This window comes from Hyaloscypha bicolor (genome assembly GCF_002865645.1).
Source record: "Hyaloscypha bicolor E unplaced genomic scaffold K444scaffold_92, whole genome shotgun sequence".
Lineage (NCBI taxonomy): Eukaryota > Fungi > Ascomycota > Leotiomycetes > Helotiales > Hyaloscyphaceae > Hyaloscypha > Hyaloscypha bicolor.
Window position 1 is genome coordinate 705,096 of NW_020194594.1, and position 21,806 is coordinate 726,901.

Here is a 21,806-nt window from a genome sequence, read left to right on the forward strand (position 1 = left end):
ATGAATACTTTGATTACTATACACGTGACTGTCTCACGTGATATACTAACCTAATTAGGTATGGCTCCCGATCTAGCATCGTCTTTGCAAGGCTTTCGACCCACTAATTAGGCAGCGAGGTGGCGCTAAGGAGACACTAGAGCGGGATCTCTACTTAATTAGGCTAGAGTATCACGTGCCATGGTCACGTGTAGAGTAATCAAAGTATTCATGAATATTCATGATTATATATTCTAATCTAATCAAATTATTTAAGCATTGCAGTAATTATATTCTATTCAAGCTAATCATGAATATTCATGAATATTCGGAATACCTTGATTACTTTTTTGACACACTGATCGTCCAGGCTCCAATCTTGAGGTCCTCAAAGTCTGTCAAGACTTCGGAATGAATTCATTCTCGCCGCAGTTTCGTTGCCATTCGTTATTAGCCCCGCGCTAGCAAGAGTAAGATTATATGCTCACCTGCAAAATCTCCCCCTAAACTCAGTAACTGACCACTTCCAGAAACGTCGCTGCTCGTCGCAATTCGCAACATCTCAATCCTCCCAACTTCACCGCTGCATCAGACGAAGAAGCAGACAAAGGGTTGGTTGCTTACGATTTCGGCCACAGCAATGGTGCTGTAGCTGCCGGGCATAGATAAGGATACAAGTCGTTGGGCAATCAATCCTTCGCCGAACTCACTTGAACAGATCGGTAGCAAATGAAGTTTTTGAATTTCAGCTCTGGTTGCTAGTCGTATGATAGGCTGAAAATTTCGTGGATGCTTAATGTTTATGATTTGACATCACATTGCTGCCTGACAGCTAACTACTTCCTGTATGTCTTGGAGAAGACTGAGGTTGGGTTGCAGCACTGGATGGTGTAAGTCTGGTTTGTTTTGCGCTCTTTATTGAGGTTTGAGAATCTCGTGAAGCACTGAAGATTGACTTTTTCGGCATCACATTATATTTACTCGTATTTGGGATACAGGCTCGGTAACATCTTGGATGAGGAGCCCGTGGCTGAAAGTTCATCAACGTCGTCATTAAAAAGTGGGGAGGAAGCCCCTTTATTAACCGAGATTGCCCCTTTTCAACTTCCCAACCCAGGCAGATGAGCTCGCCTAGTCCAATAATGTAACGTAGAAACGTAAAAAGAAGGACAAATAGATTTCCCGTCTTGAGGTTGCTTTGGGCTATTGCTTGATTCTCTCGTTGTCGTTGTTTCTCTGGACTCGAGGATGCAATTTGCCACGCGAATCTGGTTTGTTGACATTGGTTTGGATTTTGATGTTGGATTGAATCTGACGTGTTGTCGCTCGGTAGTGTTGCAGTGTAATTTCTGACTCCAGCGGTGTTTTTGGTGCACTTTTCAAGTTTCCTAGTCTGTGAGTGAATCAGACTCAGACACCGCCCATAAGTTGTGTGCTTATCACGTGACGTGAATCGCCCGTACATGGGAACCCTCATCGAGTGCAAGATACAGCACAGAAACAAGGCAGGAAGCATAAAGTGTAATGTGGTCTTCAACAGGAAATATTTGGAAGTGCGGAGTCCGAAGCGGAGGAAAATATGGCGGGGTTAAATCATCCTCAATTCTGCTCCCCACCTGGGAATTCAAATGAAACATCAAGACCGTTCTCGCATCATTGCCTCACAGAACGAAGAATTAAAGAACAAAACAACTATGATTTCCAAGAATAGAACTAAATTAGACTAACAAACAACGCCACATAAGCCCCCAAGTCTATCTCACATCTCACCAAGCCGAGCTCTCCCGGAGTTTTCCCCTTCATCACGAAACACCACATCATTCGCTCTCAATGGAGCCTTACTTCTTAACCTTCATGCGTATCCCTGGTCGCAACCCTCATCGCGGGACCCTCAACCAACTCCTTCTCACTCGCCTCCGTCCCCCCCGCCACGCTCTGACCATCCATACTGTAGAATCTTCCCTTATTCCACAACTTCCCCTGCGCAGCCTTGATAAACCATGGCGGGTTGCCTCCCGGTTTATACGTCCAGTATTCCGCGAGATCCGCATCGGGAGGCTGTACCTTGCCTCTCGTGACGACCTTCGTGATGTATATCATCCCGTTAAGAACCGCGTAAGTGAAAAGACCAGCAATGAGGCCGTACGCAACGGAGTAGGTGTACGGCATCGTGACGATAGTGACAAATGCTGGGACTGCGTCACCGATGAAATTCCAGTTTACGGCAGTCACTTGGCGCATCATCATGCATCCGACCAGAATGAGCGTACAGCCTGTGGCCCAAGGAGGGATTGAGGCAAAGATCGGCGCGAAAAAGATGGAGATTAGGAAGCAGGTTCCTGTTGTCATGGCGGTGAGGCCGGTGCGGCCACCTTCTGTAATACCGGCGCCGGACTCGATGAAAGCTGTCACGGGCGAGCAACCGAAGAGCGAGCCGATGGAGATAGCGATTGCGTCGCAACAGTAAGCTAGTGTGGAGCGCGGGAAATCTCCTGTTTCGGGGTCGACGACGCCGGAGAAGCGGGCCATTGAGTATAAAGTTGCGGTAGCGTCGACTATATCGACATAAAGAAATGTGAAGAGAGCCAGCGCAAAATGGGCCCCGGCTTGGCCGATGTTCCAATCTTGTGCAGCGAGTGTGTGTTGGATGGGGTGGAAAGCGACGACTTGCTTGAAGTAGTTGAACATGCTATCGCCAGAAGAGGTGTGAGGGAAATAAGTGAAAGGAGTGTCTCGGCTGTGACAGTGTCAGTTACAATTCAGAACATCCTTGACATACTCACGGCCAAGACAAGATGGAAACAACTGATATTCCAATGATTATGGCTGCTTTGACGCGATAAGACATTAAATAAGCAGTCAACATGCCTCCGCAGACAATTCCGATCCACATCTGCTCGAAGGTCAGCGAAATGGTTGCATCTTGGTAAAAAGTACTTACTGTTGGGTTGGCCATCTTATGACTTCTGCAATTTCCCGCGACTGGGTCGAGATATTGCGGTGGGCAGCCAGCAATGTCAGTGGGTGTGACTGGAGAACCAGTAATCAGTCCGATGCCAGAGTATGACATCCCAATCTCAGTCAGGAACATTCCAATGCCAACACCGCTGGCAACCTTCACCGAAGCTGGAATCACTTTGACAAGCCATTGACGCATGCCAATCAAGGATAAGAAGATAAAGATAAACCCTTCCACAAACACTGCGGTGAGGGCAAGTCTGTACGAAACATTACCAGTCCCATGATAGCCCACAACTTGATATGCGAAGTATGCGTTAAGGCCCATACCAGGACTGCACGATTTTAGACTTGAATCTCGGCGGGGTCAGGGGCCGAACTTACGCTAGGGCTACCGGGAGGTTTGTGAAGAAGCCGAATGCGAGAGAGCCAATACCTGCAATGACGGCTGTTGCAGTGATGATATCTCTGTTGATACCTGTTGATATGAGCAAAATGATCGAGTTGCTCTGAAGGGACATACCAATCAAACAAGCGTTGTAGGCAACATCAGTCGCGCATGATTTGTCGACGATGTCAGTGCACATGCAAGTACCGCCACTTTGGGTTGTAATTGAAGCCTGCAAGATCAGAATGAGATTAGTACAAGGGAGAATTTGGCACCAACATTGACTGCTATAATATATGCCATTGTAAAGAATGTTGTAAGCCCAGCCCGAATCTCAGTGAAGAACTTGGAGCCTTTCCGCTCCTTGGGCTGCAGAGCGTCAGCAATATCAGGTCCCAGTTTCCTCCAATTTAGACTTACATGACCAGATCCATCGAGTCGAAATACTCTGCCAAAAGTCGACCTCGACACTTTGTAGTCAAGAGTCTTGACATGTTCATTAATTGAGAACATGTTTAATGAAGGGTCGATCCTGCTTGGCACCACATGGAGAAAACGTGGGATGGACAGATATGTTATACAGAGCGAGAGATAGGGGTAAGGCTGCAAGAGGTTAATTCAAACAACATGAAAATCAAAACCGCGAAGCATGGCCCGATGGAGATGGACCAGACATGACATTGGTTTTGCCAGCCGAAGAAAAAGTAATTAAGGGAGCAGCCCCTCCACAATGATTCGGACGAGACCAGACACCGACAGCCACTATCTCTATATGCGGTAGTAAGGGGTAGAAAGAATGAACGACACATCGGAGCATGTCAGCGGATGGGGTTGAAACTAGGAAGATGCACCGGCCCGTGTGTTACGCCGGTTAGGACAGAGCACGGCCTTGCGCCTCTTGATAGAACGAGAAGTTTTAAAAATGGAAGCAGTTGGATACTTGTCGGATGGTAATATGCGAGCGAAATTCTGGGCCAACCCGCTGCCAGAGCTGTGGAGGCGAGGGTGTTGAAATAGGGTTCAGCCACCTTGCGACAGATCAAAAGCAAGCCTTTGAAGATCTGGAACACACTCCCAGATGCGGTGAGTCAAGCTTACGCTTTGACATTTTGAACTCCCGGGATCGTAGATTGGAAAGGTTGAATATAGAGCAAAAAAAAAGCATCTTGGTAGATGCACCGCTGACCCATGAGAAATCGCCGGTAGGTTTCCGAGTGGGTCAATTCTGTGTGACTGGTGGCGACGATCGTACGACGCTGTGCAAGCCTACTTAGCCAAACATAATCTGTCTATCCTCGCACAATACTTGATCTCGAAGATAAGGCCTCGAAATGCAGAATAAAAATGCAGGTAATCGTTGATCGACAACGGGGTGCGACTTGGGACAAATCCAGGTCATCGAGGACCTGCAGGCTGCAGGTGGTATTGAGTTCGTACTCCGTAGAGAGCACACCGACCGACGATGTTTTCACGGCATCGAGGAAATACTTCGACGAAAGACAGGTGTTAGTGTCGGCGAAGGTCGCTGGTCGCTGGTCGCTGGTCGTTGGCTGTCAGCAAAGAAGAAATGGGAGGAAGAAGGAGAAACGTGGTCGAAGTTCTGCGGCAGGTCTATTACTGGTCAAATTGGGCTTAGTCGAGACACCAGCCCCCAGCCCAAAAGGGGGCTCGCAGGCTAGCGGGTCTAGCTGCCGCATGGATTTTGCCCCAACCCAACGGTGGCCCTTCACGCTGCACAACCCCACCCCTTTGCTCTCGGTCAGTCCCCTCTCCCTGCTTCTCTCACTGCCAAAAGACCCCTCTACTGTATCTCACTTTGTCACATCTCATCGGTAAGATTATGTTTCACGCCTCGCGGGCTATCGAAAGCCACTGGCTGGGTCTCGAGTTCGCCGGCAGCGTGCAGCTGCAATATCCAGATTTGAGATCACTAGAGGAACGCTACCAACACACGGCGACGAGCCCTTTCTCTAGACCAGAAGGTCACTCTCAGCCGTAGATCCAGCTGCCATGTGGGTGGGTAGTTTTACCTTTTGTATGATGGTTGTTCCTCGTGGGCTGAGATGGTCTAGGTGACATCTCATATATCCTTCCTTTTGTCACGCAGAATTGAGGGGGTTTGTCTTTTTCATCACATCATTCATTATTCCTTGCTGGGACCACCCTTCGTAGCTATTTCGCACCTGTTGGCTTTCATTTCGCAGATCGCACCTCTTCAGGTTCTGTTGCGATGTTTGATGTATCTTGGGTCGATCCCACAAGGGAAACCGTTGGCCAGCGAAAGAACAGAAAAGAGCACTCGATAAGCGCCAGAAATGTTTCAAGAAGATCTTCAATCCATAGCTCGGGATCGGGATCGACAGAATCTCCAAGCACCAAAACCAAGCCGTCCCTTTTGAACATTTTCGGCAGCGTCAAAACACCTTCTTTGAGCCGAACTGGATCGCATCCCAAATCTTCCAGCTTGAGAGTTCAAGATGCTTCCAAAGCATCAAGAAGAATCTCTAGCTATACTGTTACTTCAGACACATCTACCCAGGAGTTCTCTGACCCGACAAGCACCCCAAGATTCCCTGCCAATGGGTTCTTCAACGGTCCATATCTTTCCGATAACCAGTCAGCCCTATCAGAAGGTATGGCCCTTTCCGCGTTACGTATATTAATCTGATGAATTCGAAGTATCGGAATCCGTATTTTCAGGGCGGACAAGTCGATCAAGGAAGACAGAGTCCACGTGGAGCTCTGTCGAGTCAACCACCAGCGGTAGAAGTGTTCAGCCCTTGAGTCCAATATCATTTGTAACGCAAAGTACAGAAGTCACAATATCCCCAAGCAACAGCGTGAAAGCCGTAGAACAGCTAGCCACGGTCGTGCGGATCTCCTCAGTTGGTACAATCCCGATACAAATTCACGAGTCTCCTACAAGATCGTACGTTCACGAAGCGCAGGTGCAGATGTGGCTAACATCTTAGATCACCCGCTTCTACTACTTTTGATTTCCCAGTTCCAGTCGTCAATCTCCCCAAGAGGTCTTCGTCCGTCACATCAAAAGAGAGTCAATCAACTAGCTTCACGGCCGCCTCGAGAGGACAGAAAGATTCGTGGAAGCCGCCCGAGATATGGGAATGTCTCGATGATGAGGATGTACTACCAAGGGCCACAGTGCCGGAATTATTTGTGCCTCCGTTTCGACAGGCGGACAAAAAGAGACGAGATGGTCCTCGGCAGAGACCGCCACCAGTCGAGCTACAGCTCTTGCAGAGGAACATCAGAAGGATGGAAGCAGCCAGCCCGAAGATCATCCTCGAACGCCTCAAGGAAGAATGGGTTGAGGTCGTAGATGCATCTGTGTACCGAGAATTAGAGCTGGAGAAGCAGCTGTGGATGCTGTTTGCATTGCGCAGTCTCAAGAAGAAGTCGAGCATGACTCATGAATCGGATACCAACGTTCCTGCTTCCGGCATTGCGAAAACCTTGTCACTGTACGAAAATCATGGTACAGTACTTCCCGTAACCCACCGAGGACCTCTTCTCTTCTAACACGTCCCAGCATCATGTTCCATCCTCTCCGCCCTCACAACAGCAAAAGAAGTCCACCACCTCTCCCCTACCCCTCTCTCCCCAAAATCCTACCCTAACATCCACCCCCTCGCTGTCCCCGGACTAACCTCCCAACTTCCCTACACCTCCAACCTCTTCACCTCCATCCAAGCCTTCTGCTTGCCTGCCCTCCTCCCCGCCGCCTCGCTCCCGCTAATCCTCAAAGAATGCCACCGAACACTCGTCTCCGCCCCCTCACCGCCCTCTCCCACCGAACCTACACCTTGCTCTTCAACAACGACTATTGTCCCTATAAAGCCAATACCACAAACAGGAAAAGGTGGGACTTTACATCTCACGATCCTCGACCCGTCGCCTTTGCCCGCTACGCTTGGTCCTCGATTACGAGCATGGCTCGACAATCATCTTATCCTGAATTTGGAGCGACAGTTTCGGTGTATCAATCCTAGTCGCCTGTTCCCGATCTGGCTTGCCGATGCAGGATTAAGGGCCGAAGGAAGCACGATCGTGAACGTGCGATTCTTTGCCTTCGTGGGAACGGACATGGCTAATGGGGAGGACGAAGCAGACAGGACGAAGCAGGAATTAAAGAGCGTCGCGGGCAGGATGCTGTGGAAGGAGATGTGGGGTGGGTATGTGGAGGGGGAGAAGTGGTGGTGGGATGACGAGGTTGTAGTCGAGGAGTGCGAGAGGATGGGGACCTGTTGGGAGTATGCTGTTATTGAGGGGGTGAAAGAGGGGTAATATGGAACCGTCTTTTGATAGGGGGTTTAATTCTTCATTGCCTTTTTCTTGGGGTGGGGCTGGCGTTGGGAAAAGTTGATTTCCTACTCCTTCCAGGGCGGGCAGCTGGCTGGGCTCTGGTCCCCCTTTGTTTTGAGACTCGAAATACTACCACGGTGTGCTGGGCTTGAAAGCTTCATCTTCCAAATCCTGGATGTCCAAATTGAACCTATTCCGAAGTCAACGAATCATGTTCCGTCGGTGCTTGCCTTCGTTCCATGCCTCGCTCCTCCCACTCTCCGTTTCTCGCCATAAATCCCCCTCCCCCACAAAACAAAAGAAGTGTTGCACATCGGCGCCCCGGGACCACTTCCGTTTCTTCTCCCGTCGGTCACTTATCCTTTTTTCCCTTCGTCATCGCACCAGTTACGACACCACAACCCCTCGCCCCACCCCTACTCACCTCCCTCTCTCCTCTCCCGATCCCCACTTCCCACGTCTCTGCCCCAAGATTCCCAATTCCTCTTCCTTTGTTGCAGGTCGCAATTTAAGCCTTGACACGGGACGTGTCAAGGGGGCTGGTCTATATCTCGTAAGAGATACAGGTCACGATCGGGACTGAGAAAGGAAGAAGAGCTGGTGTCGGCAAAATCGCGGGTATGTTGGAGTAGACGGCGCGGAGAGCTCGAGTCAGGGTGGGAAAAATGCCGAGGTTCATGCGCTGCGAGCGTGGGGTGTTCTTGGAAGTACTTACACGAGTCAGGGACAGTCATGCAGTCAGTGGATTTTTGTCATGAGGGGTTGTTAATGAGTCGAGAGTTCTTGGCAGGTATATTTGTGAGTTTGGGTGACGAGACCTCTTGATGATCAGTTAGTTCCCTCTATCAAATTTGTGTAGACTCTTGTTCAGGAATTACAGATTGATAACTGGAAGCGAGTTCCAGTGAACCGCGGAACTTGCCAACAGTACATGAATAAAGACTACACCTCCACCATTCTCACAACTGAGTCAAGAAGCTTTCTTGTTTAAAAAAGCTCGATGCCAGATCTAGATATTATTCCCCTCCCCCTCGCTTTCCCAATCTCGGGACGGAGAAAAACATCCCGGGAATCGGGTCCATCGTCTTGCGCACGTGCCGTTCATTGCAAACGAGCCCGAGAAACCGGGGAAGGGGGAAGCGTGTCTTGACTCCTGACATGTTTGACGTACTGTCTTGGTTGGTCAGACGCAACGTCAATCAACCAAAGTGGTCTCAGTTTGAAATCCATGAGTCGAAGTCGAGGCGAATTAGAGCCTTTTGCAGTAAAACGGACAGCGTGCACTTCCTTGATGCAGGCGACTGACTCGAGTGTGAGGCTCAAGCCGCCCGGGCCCCGGAGAAATGGGAGATGGTCTGATAAGGTTGGGCACGGATCCCAGGGTGGGGTGTGTATTGGTTGTTTGGACGCGGTTTTGATGGGTGGTGTGGAGGCGGACCTGACAGGTGCGCTTTTTGGCCGATGTGCAACAAATATTTGGGTTGACGGTCGTTGAGGGCCTGGATTCGTGATGAGCTTTTGCTTGGTTGGTGAGTAGCGGGAAGTGAGAAAGCTTGGGAAGAAGGGTGAGGAGGGTGGCGAAGGTCGGGGAGCTCTGGATTAAGTTGAGGTATCTAATCTTGGACTTCACGATTCTCCAATTCTGAACAGTTAACTCTCTAATCTTTTCGCGCCCCTTTGAAGCTTTCAAGAAGAGTTCAAGCTTCGTCCCAGTCTCTTGTCAAAGTTGTGGACCTCGCAACCTCAAATGGACTCGAGTCAGGAATCGGGTCATGCTCACGCAAGTAAACTCCAAATCCGAATCTCACGACGTCATGTCTCTCGTCTCACCTCGGCCCTCTCCTACGCTTCCGCGATTAATGTTAATTTCTTTGACGTGCAACAAAGCCTTGGTTGGTTCGCCGAGCTTACTCTTTAAGCACTTGGTAAACCTCGTTGTGGACAAAGCTAGGCACTACTGTACAGTACGTGATAACATCAATTTCGCGCGACGTGCAACGAAGGGGGATTTCCGGAGGAATTATTGAGTCTTGAGAGGGACGGGCTCAAAGAGGTTCGTGCTGAGATGCAAGGGAGATTCGCGAGCGGAAATGGTAAGCGCTTAAATTGTGGAGACAGGACATGACTCCCTTCCAAGTTCCATCCCGTGAGTAAACTCAATTTCGTGCGATGTGCAACAAACCCCTTACTTTTATCTGGATTTTACAGTTGATATCTGCAAGTTTGATGGTTGGTGGCTGATGGCTTGGCGGGATTTGTCAGGGAGGATCCTCCGGACCTGCTAGTCAAGTTGCTTGGCGCTTACATTCCCTCTACATCTCCACTTTCAGGGAAATCGTACGAGGTCCTGAATCGTCGGCAAGTTGCGATATGCAACACAACGGTAGTATTTGGCAGTCAATCCATCAGCTAAGCCTCAGATTACAAAAGCTTGTTTGGATTGGGGGTCATGCTGAGATCTAAATCACGTGTGTCTCCACCACATCTCCACCACAAACAGCATCGTGGACTGATCCCTGAATCGGGAAATGTGCAGACTTGCAACAAATCCTTCAAAGAATTCAAATTTGGCCGCTCTTGACTCCCGAGTCCGGAAAGGATACGAGGCATGGGAGGATATCCATGTCTAGGTGTTACGATATTGTTTGGAGAGTCGGAGATACACAAGAGCTTGGCTAAATGCTCAAGGTTGACACGCAACAATACCTGACTCATTCCTACCATAATTTTGACTTCATCTGAGGTTTTGCCATCTATCCTGGAATCGTGACATCCAGTGGGCAGACTCGAGGTTGAGAGGGGCAGCTTGATACTGAAGACATTTGAACACTCAACGACTCTGGCGTTTTCACTCTGCTTCCCTAATGGTATCGTTGTCCAAGAACTCGCAGTCAAGTTTTAATAGAGCTTAAGATCTTACTCCTTCGGTAGTTCTATGGGAAAGTTTGTGTTGCCTTCGCCCCCACTCACCTCAGCCAGCAACAATATCATCGTCACGCTCCCATCTCGCCCCACTCTCTCCTCCCACGACTAGAGACACCCTGGCGAGGACAGCGACGTGCAACAGACTCCTTAGTCCTTTCATTCTTGGTCTAAATTTCCCCCTCCCCCCCCGCACAGATTGAGGCGGAACATCGGCTACTCCCCGGCGTACATGACTCGCTACTCCCGGAAACCCTTCCCGATTGCCAAACAGCAAACCTTTTTTGTAAGAACTCGGACCCGCGAGAAACTTCAATCAATAAATGCCAATTATTGCTTCAGACCTCCGAAATGGATGGCCTGGGGTCGGAAGTCAGGAGCAGATTCAGCAAGTGTTGAGAGCAGGGATGCGCGGATAATAATATAATTAAACATTAATAGTCTAGCCTAATTATCCAATAACCGTCTAGTCAAATATATAACGCATAATATACTACTTTTATACCAGAATTTTACTAGGCTAATGCAAATATAGGTATTATTCTAGAAGAAAATCTCGAGTTATATAAAAAACCCTAACTTTTGAGGATTGCTCAGGTTTCGGACTTACGTATTCGGGAAGCCCTTACGCCACGGGCCCGCATATTATAATGCATAATGGTCTAGTCAAATCCATAATTATGCCACCCCTAGTTGAGAGGTGGCGAGTCAAGACGGCCCGAAGGTTGTGGAGAGCGACTGTAGGTCACGGGGGAGCAGTGGGCTGACTGACTCGGCGGGGAAAAAAGAGGTGACGACTGAGCAATGCTGAGCATTCCTGAGTCGAGACGGGAAGCACGATATGCAACAAAGACTGCAATCTTTGTGTGATGACGAGCTTTGGTTGCCAAGTTGCCAACGAACAAGCTGCAGCTTCGGTAAAAACTCCGCCTCCCCTACCTTGATATATCTCCGGCTTCTCAGTCCTGGGTTCCGAGTACCCTCCTCACTCATCAGGCGGATATCTGTAGGTCCGAAAACGCGGCTTTACACCCTTCGAGCAAAGGAGATTTGAAGCCTCAAAGCTGGGGAAAATATTCAACGATAGAGACTTCTCTAGTTTAATGGTGGGTTCGCAGGGAGTAAATTCATCATTTGCCACATGTATCAGTATGCAGACGAAGCTACAGGGTAGAGCTACAGGGTAGAGGATGAATGCAATATCAAAGTAAAAGCAAGACTTATTACCCACTACCGACCGTTCATCCGAAAAGTCCACCATAGAACGCCACCCATGCATCCTCAGGTATCGCCCACCAGAAACCCAAAACTAAACGCCATCACTTAATACTCATAGCCACCCTGAGCCACGACACCCTGCTGCGCATATCCCCTCTGCTGCATCGGCATCTGAATTCCTTGATGCTGGGGCGGTCTCATAGCACCAGGCAGATCATTGAACCAAGGATGCTGCAGCGCATCATGAGCACTGATCCTCAACTCGGGGCGCAACTGCAGCATCCGCTGCAGCAAATCGATACCGCTGGGATCGATCTGTGGGAGGATCTGCCTCAAGTCCTGCGTAGCGTACATCTGGAAGTTCTGCTTGTATTCGGAGAACTGGGAGATGCCGGGCCAGGTGCGTTCGGAGGGTGTGCCCATGATGCGGAAGATACGCACGAGTTGGTCTTCGTTGGTTGTGCCGGGAAAGAGCGGACGGCCTGAGTACATTTCTGCCATAATGCAGCCAGCGGACCAGATATCGATGCTGGTGTTGTAGGTGCGAGAGCCGAGGAGGACATCGGGGGCACGGTACCAGAGAGTCACGACTTCGTTGGAGAAGGTGTTGACGGGGATTCCGAAGGCTCGGGCAAGACCGAAATCGGCGAGCTTGAGTTGCCCTTTGTTGTTGATGAGGAGATTTTGGGGCTTTAGGTCGCGGTGAAGCACTCGGTTCGTATGGCAGAAGTCAATGCCTTGGAGGAGCTGGTGCATGAAAGATTTGATGGTGATCGGGGGCAATGCTCCTCGCTCGCCTTGTGTGTCCATATACTTCTTCAGATCCTTATCCATGTATTCGAAGACCAGCATGAGCTTGTTCTCGGTGTGGATGACATCGTGTAGGCTAACAATGTTCTCATGCTTCAGTTCCTTCATCAACGAGATCTCACGGATTGCGGTCGAGGGTGTGCCTTCTTCCGAATCGAGGTGGATTTCCTTCAGCGCTACCAGCTCTCCCGTTTGTCGGTTCCGGCCTTTGAAAACCTGGGCGAGTCAGCAAAGTCCAGCAATTTTGGCAGCAAGATCAGAAGAGCAAGAAGCTATCTATATAGCCTTCCCCCTCATAGCTCCCAGGCTCACCACCATGTGATCGCATCTAAACGTACCGTAGCATATGTACCCTCGCCCAGCTTCTCCAGCTGCTGGAACGAACTCGGATGTCTCTTGTCCATGGCCGCGGTGGGTTCCTCCTTGCCGAGGTTCTGTAGACTGATAGTACTGGGTACCGAGACAGAAAGCCGCTGCAATTTGGGCGAAGGCGGAAATGTGCGGAAGGGAGGACGGGGTGAAGGACGTTCTCGCGATGTGAACTTGGGGTCGAAAAGCAGGGAGGCTGGAGTGATGATCTTGTCGAGAATTGCTAACGTGGCCTTCGACCCGTACAATGAAGCCGTTGTGAGGTCGGGTGGTGGTGCTTCGCGAAAAGGCGTCGAGCAGGCTCGAGGTTGATAGTCGCCCCGTATTGCCTCTTTTGACTCAGAAGGCGATGGCCCCATGAAGGAACATGGGGGTTGGTCTGGCATTGTCATTGGGCTGGATGAGCGCTTAATTCAACAAGCCGGCGCTTCAATTGTCCGCGGCGCACCGCCAGCACTTTAGCGGTTGCTTAGGTAAGGCAACGTAAGCGCCTGAGTGCCTTATATTTAGTCAGGCAGCTCTCCGCAGGCACCGCTTACGATAGGCGGTGGCTGGCATATGAGGGGTACAGCACAGGCAGCATGACCTCGTGTCTGACAGCGGATCCAACCTCGTCCTTGGTCTGAATATCCTCAACATTCTCCCACGGCGACTGCACCAGGATCGGAGCACGATATGACCACAATACACACACCCTGTTCTTGAATGCCCTGTCTCTTACAATATGCGGCCTCTGCCTGGTGACGATGCCTTCACCGCACGCTCTCGGAGTGGGAGCGCGGCCGATAATGAAACAACTCCCCTCGCAAGTCGATCCCAACCTCCGCAGATGACCTACTTCATAGCAGACGAGAAGACGATGGAAGCTTCCCAGAGCCATTCTCCAACTATGCTACCAAAGCACCGAGATTTCTCCAAGAGCAGCACTTACGGTGTTGAGAGCCTTGAAACCACGATAAGCTCTTTGGCTCATGATAGCGACGAGTCGGAGGAGAAGGTGCGGCGAGCAAGGCAGAACTGGAAGAAGCATCTCAGACAGCAGACACCGACTCGAGCGGAGGAGGGCCTGCCGGAATCGACCTCTCCATCCTTGAAATCCTCGGGCGATGTCAGCGGGAATGTCTCTCCCTCGCATCAACGCCGATCCTCCCAAGCTACGATATCAAGACCCTTCACACCTCTCTCTTTCGGATCACCAGCTCCCGCATCGGTCATGAGCAGTCCGAACTCTCGCAGAAATTCAGATGCAGGATCGTACATGGATGATATTGCCAGTCAGGCCATTGTGTCGAGTGGAGATGAGGACCGGGATGTCGGGTCGGAGTTAATAGATAGTGGGAGTGCGCCCCAACTGGTCATGCCGAGTATCAAGATGCCAAGTAGAAGGCCATTTACGGAAAGAGGAAAGAATATGGGAAGGCTCAAGGTGTTGATTGCCGGTGATTCTGGTGTGTATCCTGCCATTACCCCGCGTTTCCAGACTGACTCGTCTCAGGTGTTGGCAAAACCTCCCTCATCAAAGCCATTGTCCAAACTTGCGAAGATATTGTCCATGTCGACCCCTTATCCGCGACACCGATTGCGGCACCGGAGACGAAGCGGAAGAGTTCAAGGGCAAAATCGAGGAGTGGAAGTTCGGATCTACAATCCACGACACAAATCACTGAAGTTTATGCAAGTACGAGGGCATATCCAGCTTGGCTTTCCGGTTTAGAAGAGAGCCGAATTCTGCGAAGGCGGAAAAGCATGGGAGACTCGGTTTTGGAGAGGAATTTGTGCTTTGTTGATACCCCTGGTTACGGCAATAAAACTTCAGTGAGTAATCTGATCCCCCACCCCATGATTCTGCTAATAGCTCGTAGTGCTTAGAGTGTATCACCCCCGTCGTCGACTACGTTGAGTCTCATTTCAAGAAAACGTCTAATTTCGAAGGCTTGAGCGAGTTAGAGATGGTCAATATGCTTTCTGGGAATGGTGGATCTCAGGTCGATGTGGTGTTATACATTATTTCAAACAGTGCGGGGCTTAATAATCCTCTTCTATCCCATACTGACGACTAGCAGGAGTCAAACCCGTCGATATCGAATATCTCCGACGTCTTTCTCATCTGACAAACGTAATTCCATTGCTTGCAGGATCCGAGGCTTACTCCGAGGAGCAAATATCATCAACCAAAGAGCACATCTTGAGCGAACTCCAGGCAGCAAATATTCGGCCCTTCCTCTTTGGTCTGAACCCTGAATTCGCCCAACATACTTCGTACCCATCAGCTCCTTACGCAATTTCGACGACACCTTCTAAGGACCACGACACTATGGACGCTAGTCTCCTCATGTCACCAGACTATGTCCAGCCATTAATACAATCCGAACTCCAAGCACTGGTCACCCAGATGTTCGACCGTGACACTATATCCTGGCTGCGACATTCAGCTGCAAAGAAATTCGTCCAATGGCGAGCTTCTTCTACTCCTGTCTCAAAGCCACAGTCCCTCTATCAACCACTTTCTTCCTCCTGTTCATCTCAAGTTCTCACTGCACCAGTGGGAGCGACAACCTCCTACGCATTGGCAAGAATCACCGATCACACCCAGCGAGAAGAACGCATCGCGCAAGTGCGGCTTGCAAACTGGGCTGCAGACCTCCAACGCAGTCTCCAGAATGAGCGAGCTCGCTTCGATGCCCTGGCCAGGAGCGAACGAGCAGTATGGCTCACCGAACGACTTGGCGAATGCGTCCAAGACGGAACCATTGTCCCGGTTTCACAGGCCCGGAAAGAGCTGACATCTCCACAATTCGACTCTGGATCCGGAGCACTGGTGAAGCAAGGGACATACACTCGACGTCGAGAGCGCGAGCGAGACATGCGTGGAGAACTGGATGTCAACGATCCCCTGGGCCTTCTCAAGTTAAATGAGGAGATGAAGCGAAGAGGATGGGTGGTGTTGAAGATCGGTATCCTGGGCGGCATTGCATTCTGGATCACGAGGTCTCTGCAAAGTGCTGAGGCACAGGGTGGGTGGTGGAGCTTTGGTGGCTCGTCAGGATTGAATCTCAGGGATAGGCTTGAGCTGTGGTGGTTGATGTAGATGGCGGTAGCGATATATGAAACATTGGGTTTTTTGGGGATTTGGGGTTGGGAGATATCTTCGCTCTGATTTTTTGCATGCGTGGAAGGCTGAGGGCGAAGAGATTGGTAATAGGTGTTAGGGGATTGCGCATGGTTGGAGTATTTCATCTCTTCTCATAGTATAGCCGGTTACGTAGAGATGATAAGTAAATGAAGAAATTCAGATGAAGCTGGTGGGATATTTAGTGCGTTGGCACGTTTGAGATAGTGATACTGTGAGGTTTGAGCTCTTGTCTGTGTTTTTTTTTTTTAGCTCCCCAACATCGGACAACCATATAAAGTTATCAAAGTGGCCTTGATATCCATCATATCCCCGAGCGATCGAAATCAAGTTCTCGCTAAGCATCAGCATCGCCAACCAAACAAAGGTTTGTAGAACAGTCATCTAATCTCCTCCTCACCTCATCTACAGCATTGCTTCAATATTCTCAGTATCATACCCATATAGCCAGTAAAGTTGATCACTCTCTTTCATCCAACCCTCTCTTGCGAAAGGGTCATCCGGCCCCATATGCATTCCCAACACACTCAATTCTCTGAACCCGAGCAGTATCCCGTCGAGTAAGGATCTGCATAGCATTTCCAAAATTGCTCATGGTATTGCTTTCTTGATTGCGATTGCGAGGGTAGCAGCATCTTCAAGAGAGAGCGATCCTCCTTGCCCACCATTCGGCTTCGAAGCATGCGCCGTATCACCGATAATCACACCCTCTCGACTTCCGTTAGGAATGTCTCGAGCTCGGGCATAGCTTGGAATCTAGTACCTCATCAGTTGTTGATTGCCATACTGCTGGGAAATATCGACTTACAGCCAGCAATTCAAACCATGCAATAGGTCTCAGTAACCAATCCATGCACAACATTGGGATATACCTCCGAAGCATAAGGTTTTATTATCTTTCTCAACTCCTCCTTATCCTCGCCCAGTACTCTCCACTCCATTGATCCATGCAAAGAACCTCACCACCTCGACTCTCATCTGTAGGTCCAAGTGCAAACTGTCCCGCAGGACCAGGGAAAATACTCGGTAACGGGAATTCGAAAGCGCACTGTCGAAGTCTTGCTCGCTTCTGGTGCTGGGCGATAGCAAATCTGTCTCACTAGCGGGGGCGAGAGTTGACGCTGTATCTTATAGTAGTAGGCGATAAAGCAATGCATTGGAGTCGCAGCCACTAGGATGCTTATAGTCGATAATCGGGGAGAGGCAGTTTACACGCATTGTTTCGATCTGCCAGTCCACTCGCCATGGGATTTCTATTGGAGCGCGTCATGGGTGCCCATATGGCTGGCTATCTTCAAAAGGTGCGGGGTTCATTCGCGTCGTGGCGGGGTTAAGTGCACGGCTATGCCATACCCATGGCCACCAATGATGCGCCCTATAAATTCTGTACAAAGCCCATCGGAGGCCGCCTTAGGCAGCTAAAAAGACTAATAGTCGGACTTGACGTCGCGCTAAAGGGGTCTTTCCATCCAGTCGGGGAAAGCGAGATGTCCCGTTTCGGCCTTTTTTACCTTCTAAAAAAACGATATTAGGAACTAGCTATAGGAAATCTAATTAATACGTTTTATTCGCGATCTCATAGTTACCTATTGCATACTTAAGGGCTAAAGTTTTAAGAAAAAGAATAAAAATTTATAATTAAGCAAAAGTCGTAGATATAATACTCGCGAAGCGGTCGCAAATAAATAATTCTTACGATTTTTGTATTTCTCGCGATTTAATTATTAAAACTTTAATAACTCTCTACTTATATCTTTTTTTAAGATTTAGAGAATCGTATCTAGTTTATAAGGCTTATATTTTTAATTCTATTACTTAGAATTATTTAAAAAGATTAAAGTTTCAAGTTATTCAAGATTTTATTTAGTGCGGGACATCTCGCTTTCTCGGGACAACTCGCTTTCCCCGACTAAAGGGAAGGGCCCCTTTAGCGCGACGTCAAGTCAGACTATTAATGGACAAAAAAAACAAAAAACAAAAAAAAAGCCCGTCGGATTTTGCTAATGGCAAATTGACAGGCCGTTGGGACGACTCTATAATCGGAGGCAGCATTCACATATTCATCTTCAATGAATTATCCTACCTCCATCTCCTCTTCGAGTGGGAGAACCTCCCCACAGAGTCTGACGCGAGTAACGAGACAACTGGCATAAGTCTGTGTTTTCAGGCCGGTTTGAAGCGATATTACGGGCTCCTTTAAGGACGCTACGGCATCTATTATTTTTTTCGCAAAATCAAAATTGCGATATTTTAAAAATATGAGATTATTAATAATCTAAGTAATTCCTATAGTAGAATATAATTAAAACAGTCGATCTATATGGTATTTTATCGCATTCTATGGTGGGAATGTAATAGGGTGGGAAAATTAATAAAATACACGTGACATGCCCCCTTGTGACTACTAGGCTACTGGCATACTTCTTTCATATTTCTGTTCCTTTATTATTATCTTTAATTCCTTAATCTTTTATTATTAATCTCTTTATAATGCCTTATTTAAGGATTAATATTGACTATTATTAAGCCCATATCCTTTATTTAATTAGGTAATAATTATTATATAACGAGATTATAGAGAGGCTAAAGCACGACTTTAATATTAATATTTCCCCTAGAACTTTACGTAATAGGCTTTCCGATTAGAAAGCACCTTCCTAGTATTTGATATTTAAGCCTTCTCCTCAGATAAAGACTCTTATTGCCTGGTTCTTTTATAATATTCATATAACTAATACTAATATACTTGCCAACCTCCAGAGCTTAGGATATAATATTCCTAATTTACGACTATTATAACATGCTTGCTAAGCTATGGGCCTTCGATATCGAATGCTTAATTCGTATATTGAGCTAGAAAAGAAGTAATTATACTATATTCTCAAGTAATATATAATTAATAAAGGCCTATAAGATAATACTAGAAGTTATGGCTACCGGCTTCTATATACTTATCTTAACTCCCTAGGAGATAGCTAGAAGTTTTCTAGGAATAGAATAGCTTCTATAATACAGGAACTTAATCCAGAAAGCATATAATATTACTGGGAAGAGATAAAGGCAGCTAGGGGAGAATATAATATTTATAGGCCAAACTTTGTTTAGTCTATTAATAGCTATTATAAGGTAAGTATAATATATACTTAACTTTAAAAATCATTATTTTAATAACTACTAATCCGTTTACTTAGCTATGATTTTGTGGAATTGAGATATATACCGGTATTAATACCTACTTATAGTTTATACCTTGGATTTATATTAGAATCTCAAATAGCTGTATTATAAGTAGTAGTATTTCCTAATTTGGTACGGATATATTCCCTTGAAAATGCCAATATTCACTTAGTTATAATCCCGGCTATATAATTCTGTAGTATTATAGAGAACTAGTTATTTGAATTATACTTAATTTAGGTAATAAAACCCCTGAATCTTTATATTATATTATTTTTTTGGCCTGATTAATATTATACTAATATATACTTACTTATATTACTTTCTAGGTTACTATCCTAGTTTAATACCTTGATTTAGTAGACGAAATAGAGGTTATTTCACTCTATATTTAATTGGATAGAGGGTGCGAAATGCCTATAGTTATAGATACCTATTATATTCTCTATAAAGCAACGTATTAGATAAGGGATATTAATTCATATTAGTTTTTAGATCTCTATTAGTTCGGGACTAGTATAACTAATTAATATATTAAGGTATAGTAGGAATAAATTACAAAGGTAATTTATTTATACTAATTCTATATAGACTTATTTAATTAGCTAATATTATATAGGGTATACTAAATAAATAGAAGATATTTTTTAAGTAACTATACTCTTAAAGGCTTTATTCTTGCAAGCTTCTCCCCGATTATATAGCTATGCTTTTTGTCTATTTGCCTATTATACGAGAGTAAATTAAGGAGTTTATTCGGGTATAGAATATCTATTTAATTAGGAAATAGCCTAATTATCTATATATTATTCCTAATTAATCTTTCCAGAACTATATATTTTCAGAGTAAATAGGAGTCAGGGACTATGGAATTTCTATTAATATTAATAAATTAAACAAGCTATATAAAGGATATACTAGCTATAATAAAGACGTATATTTACCGGAGGTTATACTTGAGTAGTATAAGTAAGAGCTTAAGGATACCGGCTTTATTCTCCTAATTATAGAGTCTATATATAACTCGAATAGAGATCTGAATTACCTGAGTGCCTATATATATTTAAGGGAATTAATTACTAACTACCTAATTAATACGAAGAATACTCGTCCAAAGCTAGGGCTTTTATTAATATCCAAGGGTATATATAATTGGAATCTATTACTAGAGGTAGCTATAGAACTAGAAGAGGCAAGGCTAAAGGATTATAATAATTAAAATGGTATTTAGTTCGTTAATAAAGGGAGAGATACTAGCTATAGAGATAAAGATCTTATTTATATTAGCTCTAATAATAAAGCGGAGGTTGAAAATAATATAGAGGATACTAGATTTATTATAGATAGTATTACTTTTAATAGGGCAAATAGTAATTAGGTTATAAATAGTTAAGAGTATAGGCAGTTTATAAATAATGAATACGTATCTGAGCCTAAAGCAGAGAAGGAGGATAATCTAGAAATTCCTCCTATAAATATTAGATAGTTTATCCAGTAATAGAGAAGCTAAACGGAGACATATTAATATATATCCTAAAGAAAGAACTAGCTAAAAATATTAATATTTGCTAAAGTAATTAAATATAGAAGTTAATAATAGTTTGCTTAATAAGTCAAATTTATATAGTTACAGGTAGTTTAATATTAAAAGGTTATATAATTTACCTTCTTAAAAAATCGACCTTTACTTCTTTATTTTTTATATCTCCTATAATTATATTATTAACTTATTATTTTAGTAATAAGAATTCTATAATATGAATCAAATTCTTTATTAATACTAGCTTTATTAAATTAATAGTTCTTGAGAACTTTTGAAGTAATTACAAGATATATTTAGTAAAAATATCTCTTTATATATAGAATTTAATTTTTCTTCTTTAATTCCTATAACTCCTTACTTAATATTCTATAGCCCCTAGTATAGGAAACCATGTTTTAAATAATAATAATACTAGGGATAAATAAAATAAATCCAATTTTAATTTATACTAAGGGATATTCCTTATAGTTCTTGTATTTATTTCTTTTTATATATTAGTAATATACTATTATTAATAATCTTCAAAATAGGTCCCTAGTATATAAATTATTAAAGGAAAAAGTTATAGGAATATAGGCTAAAGAATTAAAATAATATTAATATATTATAGTTCTATTTTACTAATTATCTTTATATTACTATTTACTAAACTACTAGATTTATTAGCTATACTTTCCTTCTAATATTCGATATAAATTAAATTCTTATTCTTTTATTCCTAAATATTTATAATAGATAATATTAATCTATAGAACTCTTATTTTATATAAAAGGTACTATATCCCCCCTTTATAATAAAGTATTTATTATGCGATATAATTAACCCTACTACTTTTCCTCCGACTCCTATTACTCCTATATTAATTATTATATTAGACAGTATATTATTTTCTAGTTAAACCTAACTTCAAAATACTATTACCTAATTATTAAGAGATTAAGGAATTAATATCTTAGCTAATTCCTATTCTTTTTATTATCCCCCGGAT

General features: G+C 45.6%; 5 protein-coding genes across 5 annotated transcripts; 2 read left to right on the forward strand and 3 right to left on the reverse strand.

Annotated features, from left to right (window-relative positions):
* Positions 1 to 1,824: 1,824 nt before the first annotated feature.
* K444DRAFT_631082 (xanthine/uracil permease family protein-like protein) lies at positions 1,825 to 3,838 on the reverse strand (the record flags this gene model as incomplete). Its single annotated transcript, XM_024883300.1, has 7 exons — positions 1,825 to 2,716; positions 2,763 to 2,872; positions 2,921 to 3,272; positions 3,322 to 3,415; positions 3,461 to 3,557; positions 3,605 to 3,694; positions 3,746 to 3,838. The coding sequence occupies 7 exons, from the start codon at positions 3,836 to 3,838 to the stop codon at positions 1,825 to 1,827; spliced, it is 1,728 nt and encodes a 575-aa protein (XP_024735400.1).
* Positions 3,839 to 4,669: 831 nt separating this feature from the next.
* On the forward strand, positions 4,670 to 7,630 carry K444DRAFT_631083 (uncharacterized protein; the record flags this gene model as incomplete). The annotated part of the gene is made up of 5 exons (XM_024883301.1): positions 4,670 to 5,157; positions 5,498 to 5,958; positions 6,005 to 6,214; positions 6,330 to 6,821; positions 6,876 to 7,630. 5 exons carry the CDS (start codon positions 4,670 to 4,672, stop codon positions 7,628 to 7,630), a joined length of 2,406 nt encoding a protein of 801 aa, XP_024735401.1.
* A 4,021-nt stretch (positions 7,631 to 11,651) lies between these two features.
* K444DRAFT_614269 (Pkinase-domain-containing protein) lies at positions 11,652 to 13,351 on the reverse strand. Its single transcript, XM_024880509.1, has 2 exons — positions 12,937 to 13,351; positions 11,652 to 12,814 (listed from the first exon to the last, which is right to left on the reverse strand). Exons 1-2 carry the CDS (start codon positions 13,324 to 13,326, stop codon positions 11,894 to 11,896), a joined length of 1,311 nt encoding a protein of 436 aa, XP_024735402.1. The 5' UTR covers positions 13,327 to 13,351; the 3' UTR covers positions 11,652 to 11,893.
* Positions 13,352 to 13,566: 215 nt separating this feature from the next.
* On the forward strand, positions 13,567 to 16,226 carry K444DRAFT_614270 (uncharacterized protein). The gene is made up of 4 exons (XM_024880510.1): positions 13,567 to 14,415; positions 14,463 to 14,782; positions 14,830 to 14,983; positions 15,031 to 16,226. Exons 1-4 carry the CDS (start codon positions 13,692 to 13,694, stop codon positions 16,053 to 16,055), a joined length of 2,223 nt encoding a protein of 740 aa, XP_024735403.1. The 5' UTR covers positions 13,567 to 13,691; the 3' UTR covers positions 16,056 to 16,226.
* An 86-nt stretch (positions 16,227 to 16,312) lies between these two features.
* On the reverse strand, positions 16,313 to 17,103 carry K444DRAFT_614271 (uncharacterized protein). The gene is made up of 2 exons (XM_024880511.1): positions 16,906 to 17,103; positions 16,313 to 16,853 (listed from the first exon to the last, which is right to left on the reverse strand). Exons 1-2 carry the CDS (start codon positions 16,948 to 16,950, stop codon positions 16,689 to 16,691), a joined length of 210 nt encoding a protein of 69 aa, XP_024735404.1. The 5' UTR covers positions 16,951 to 17,103; the 3' UTR covers positions 16,313 to 16,688.
* Between the last annotated feature and the right edge of the window lie 4,703 nt (positions 17,104 to 21,806).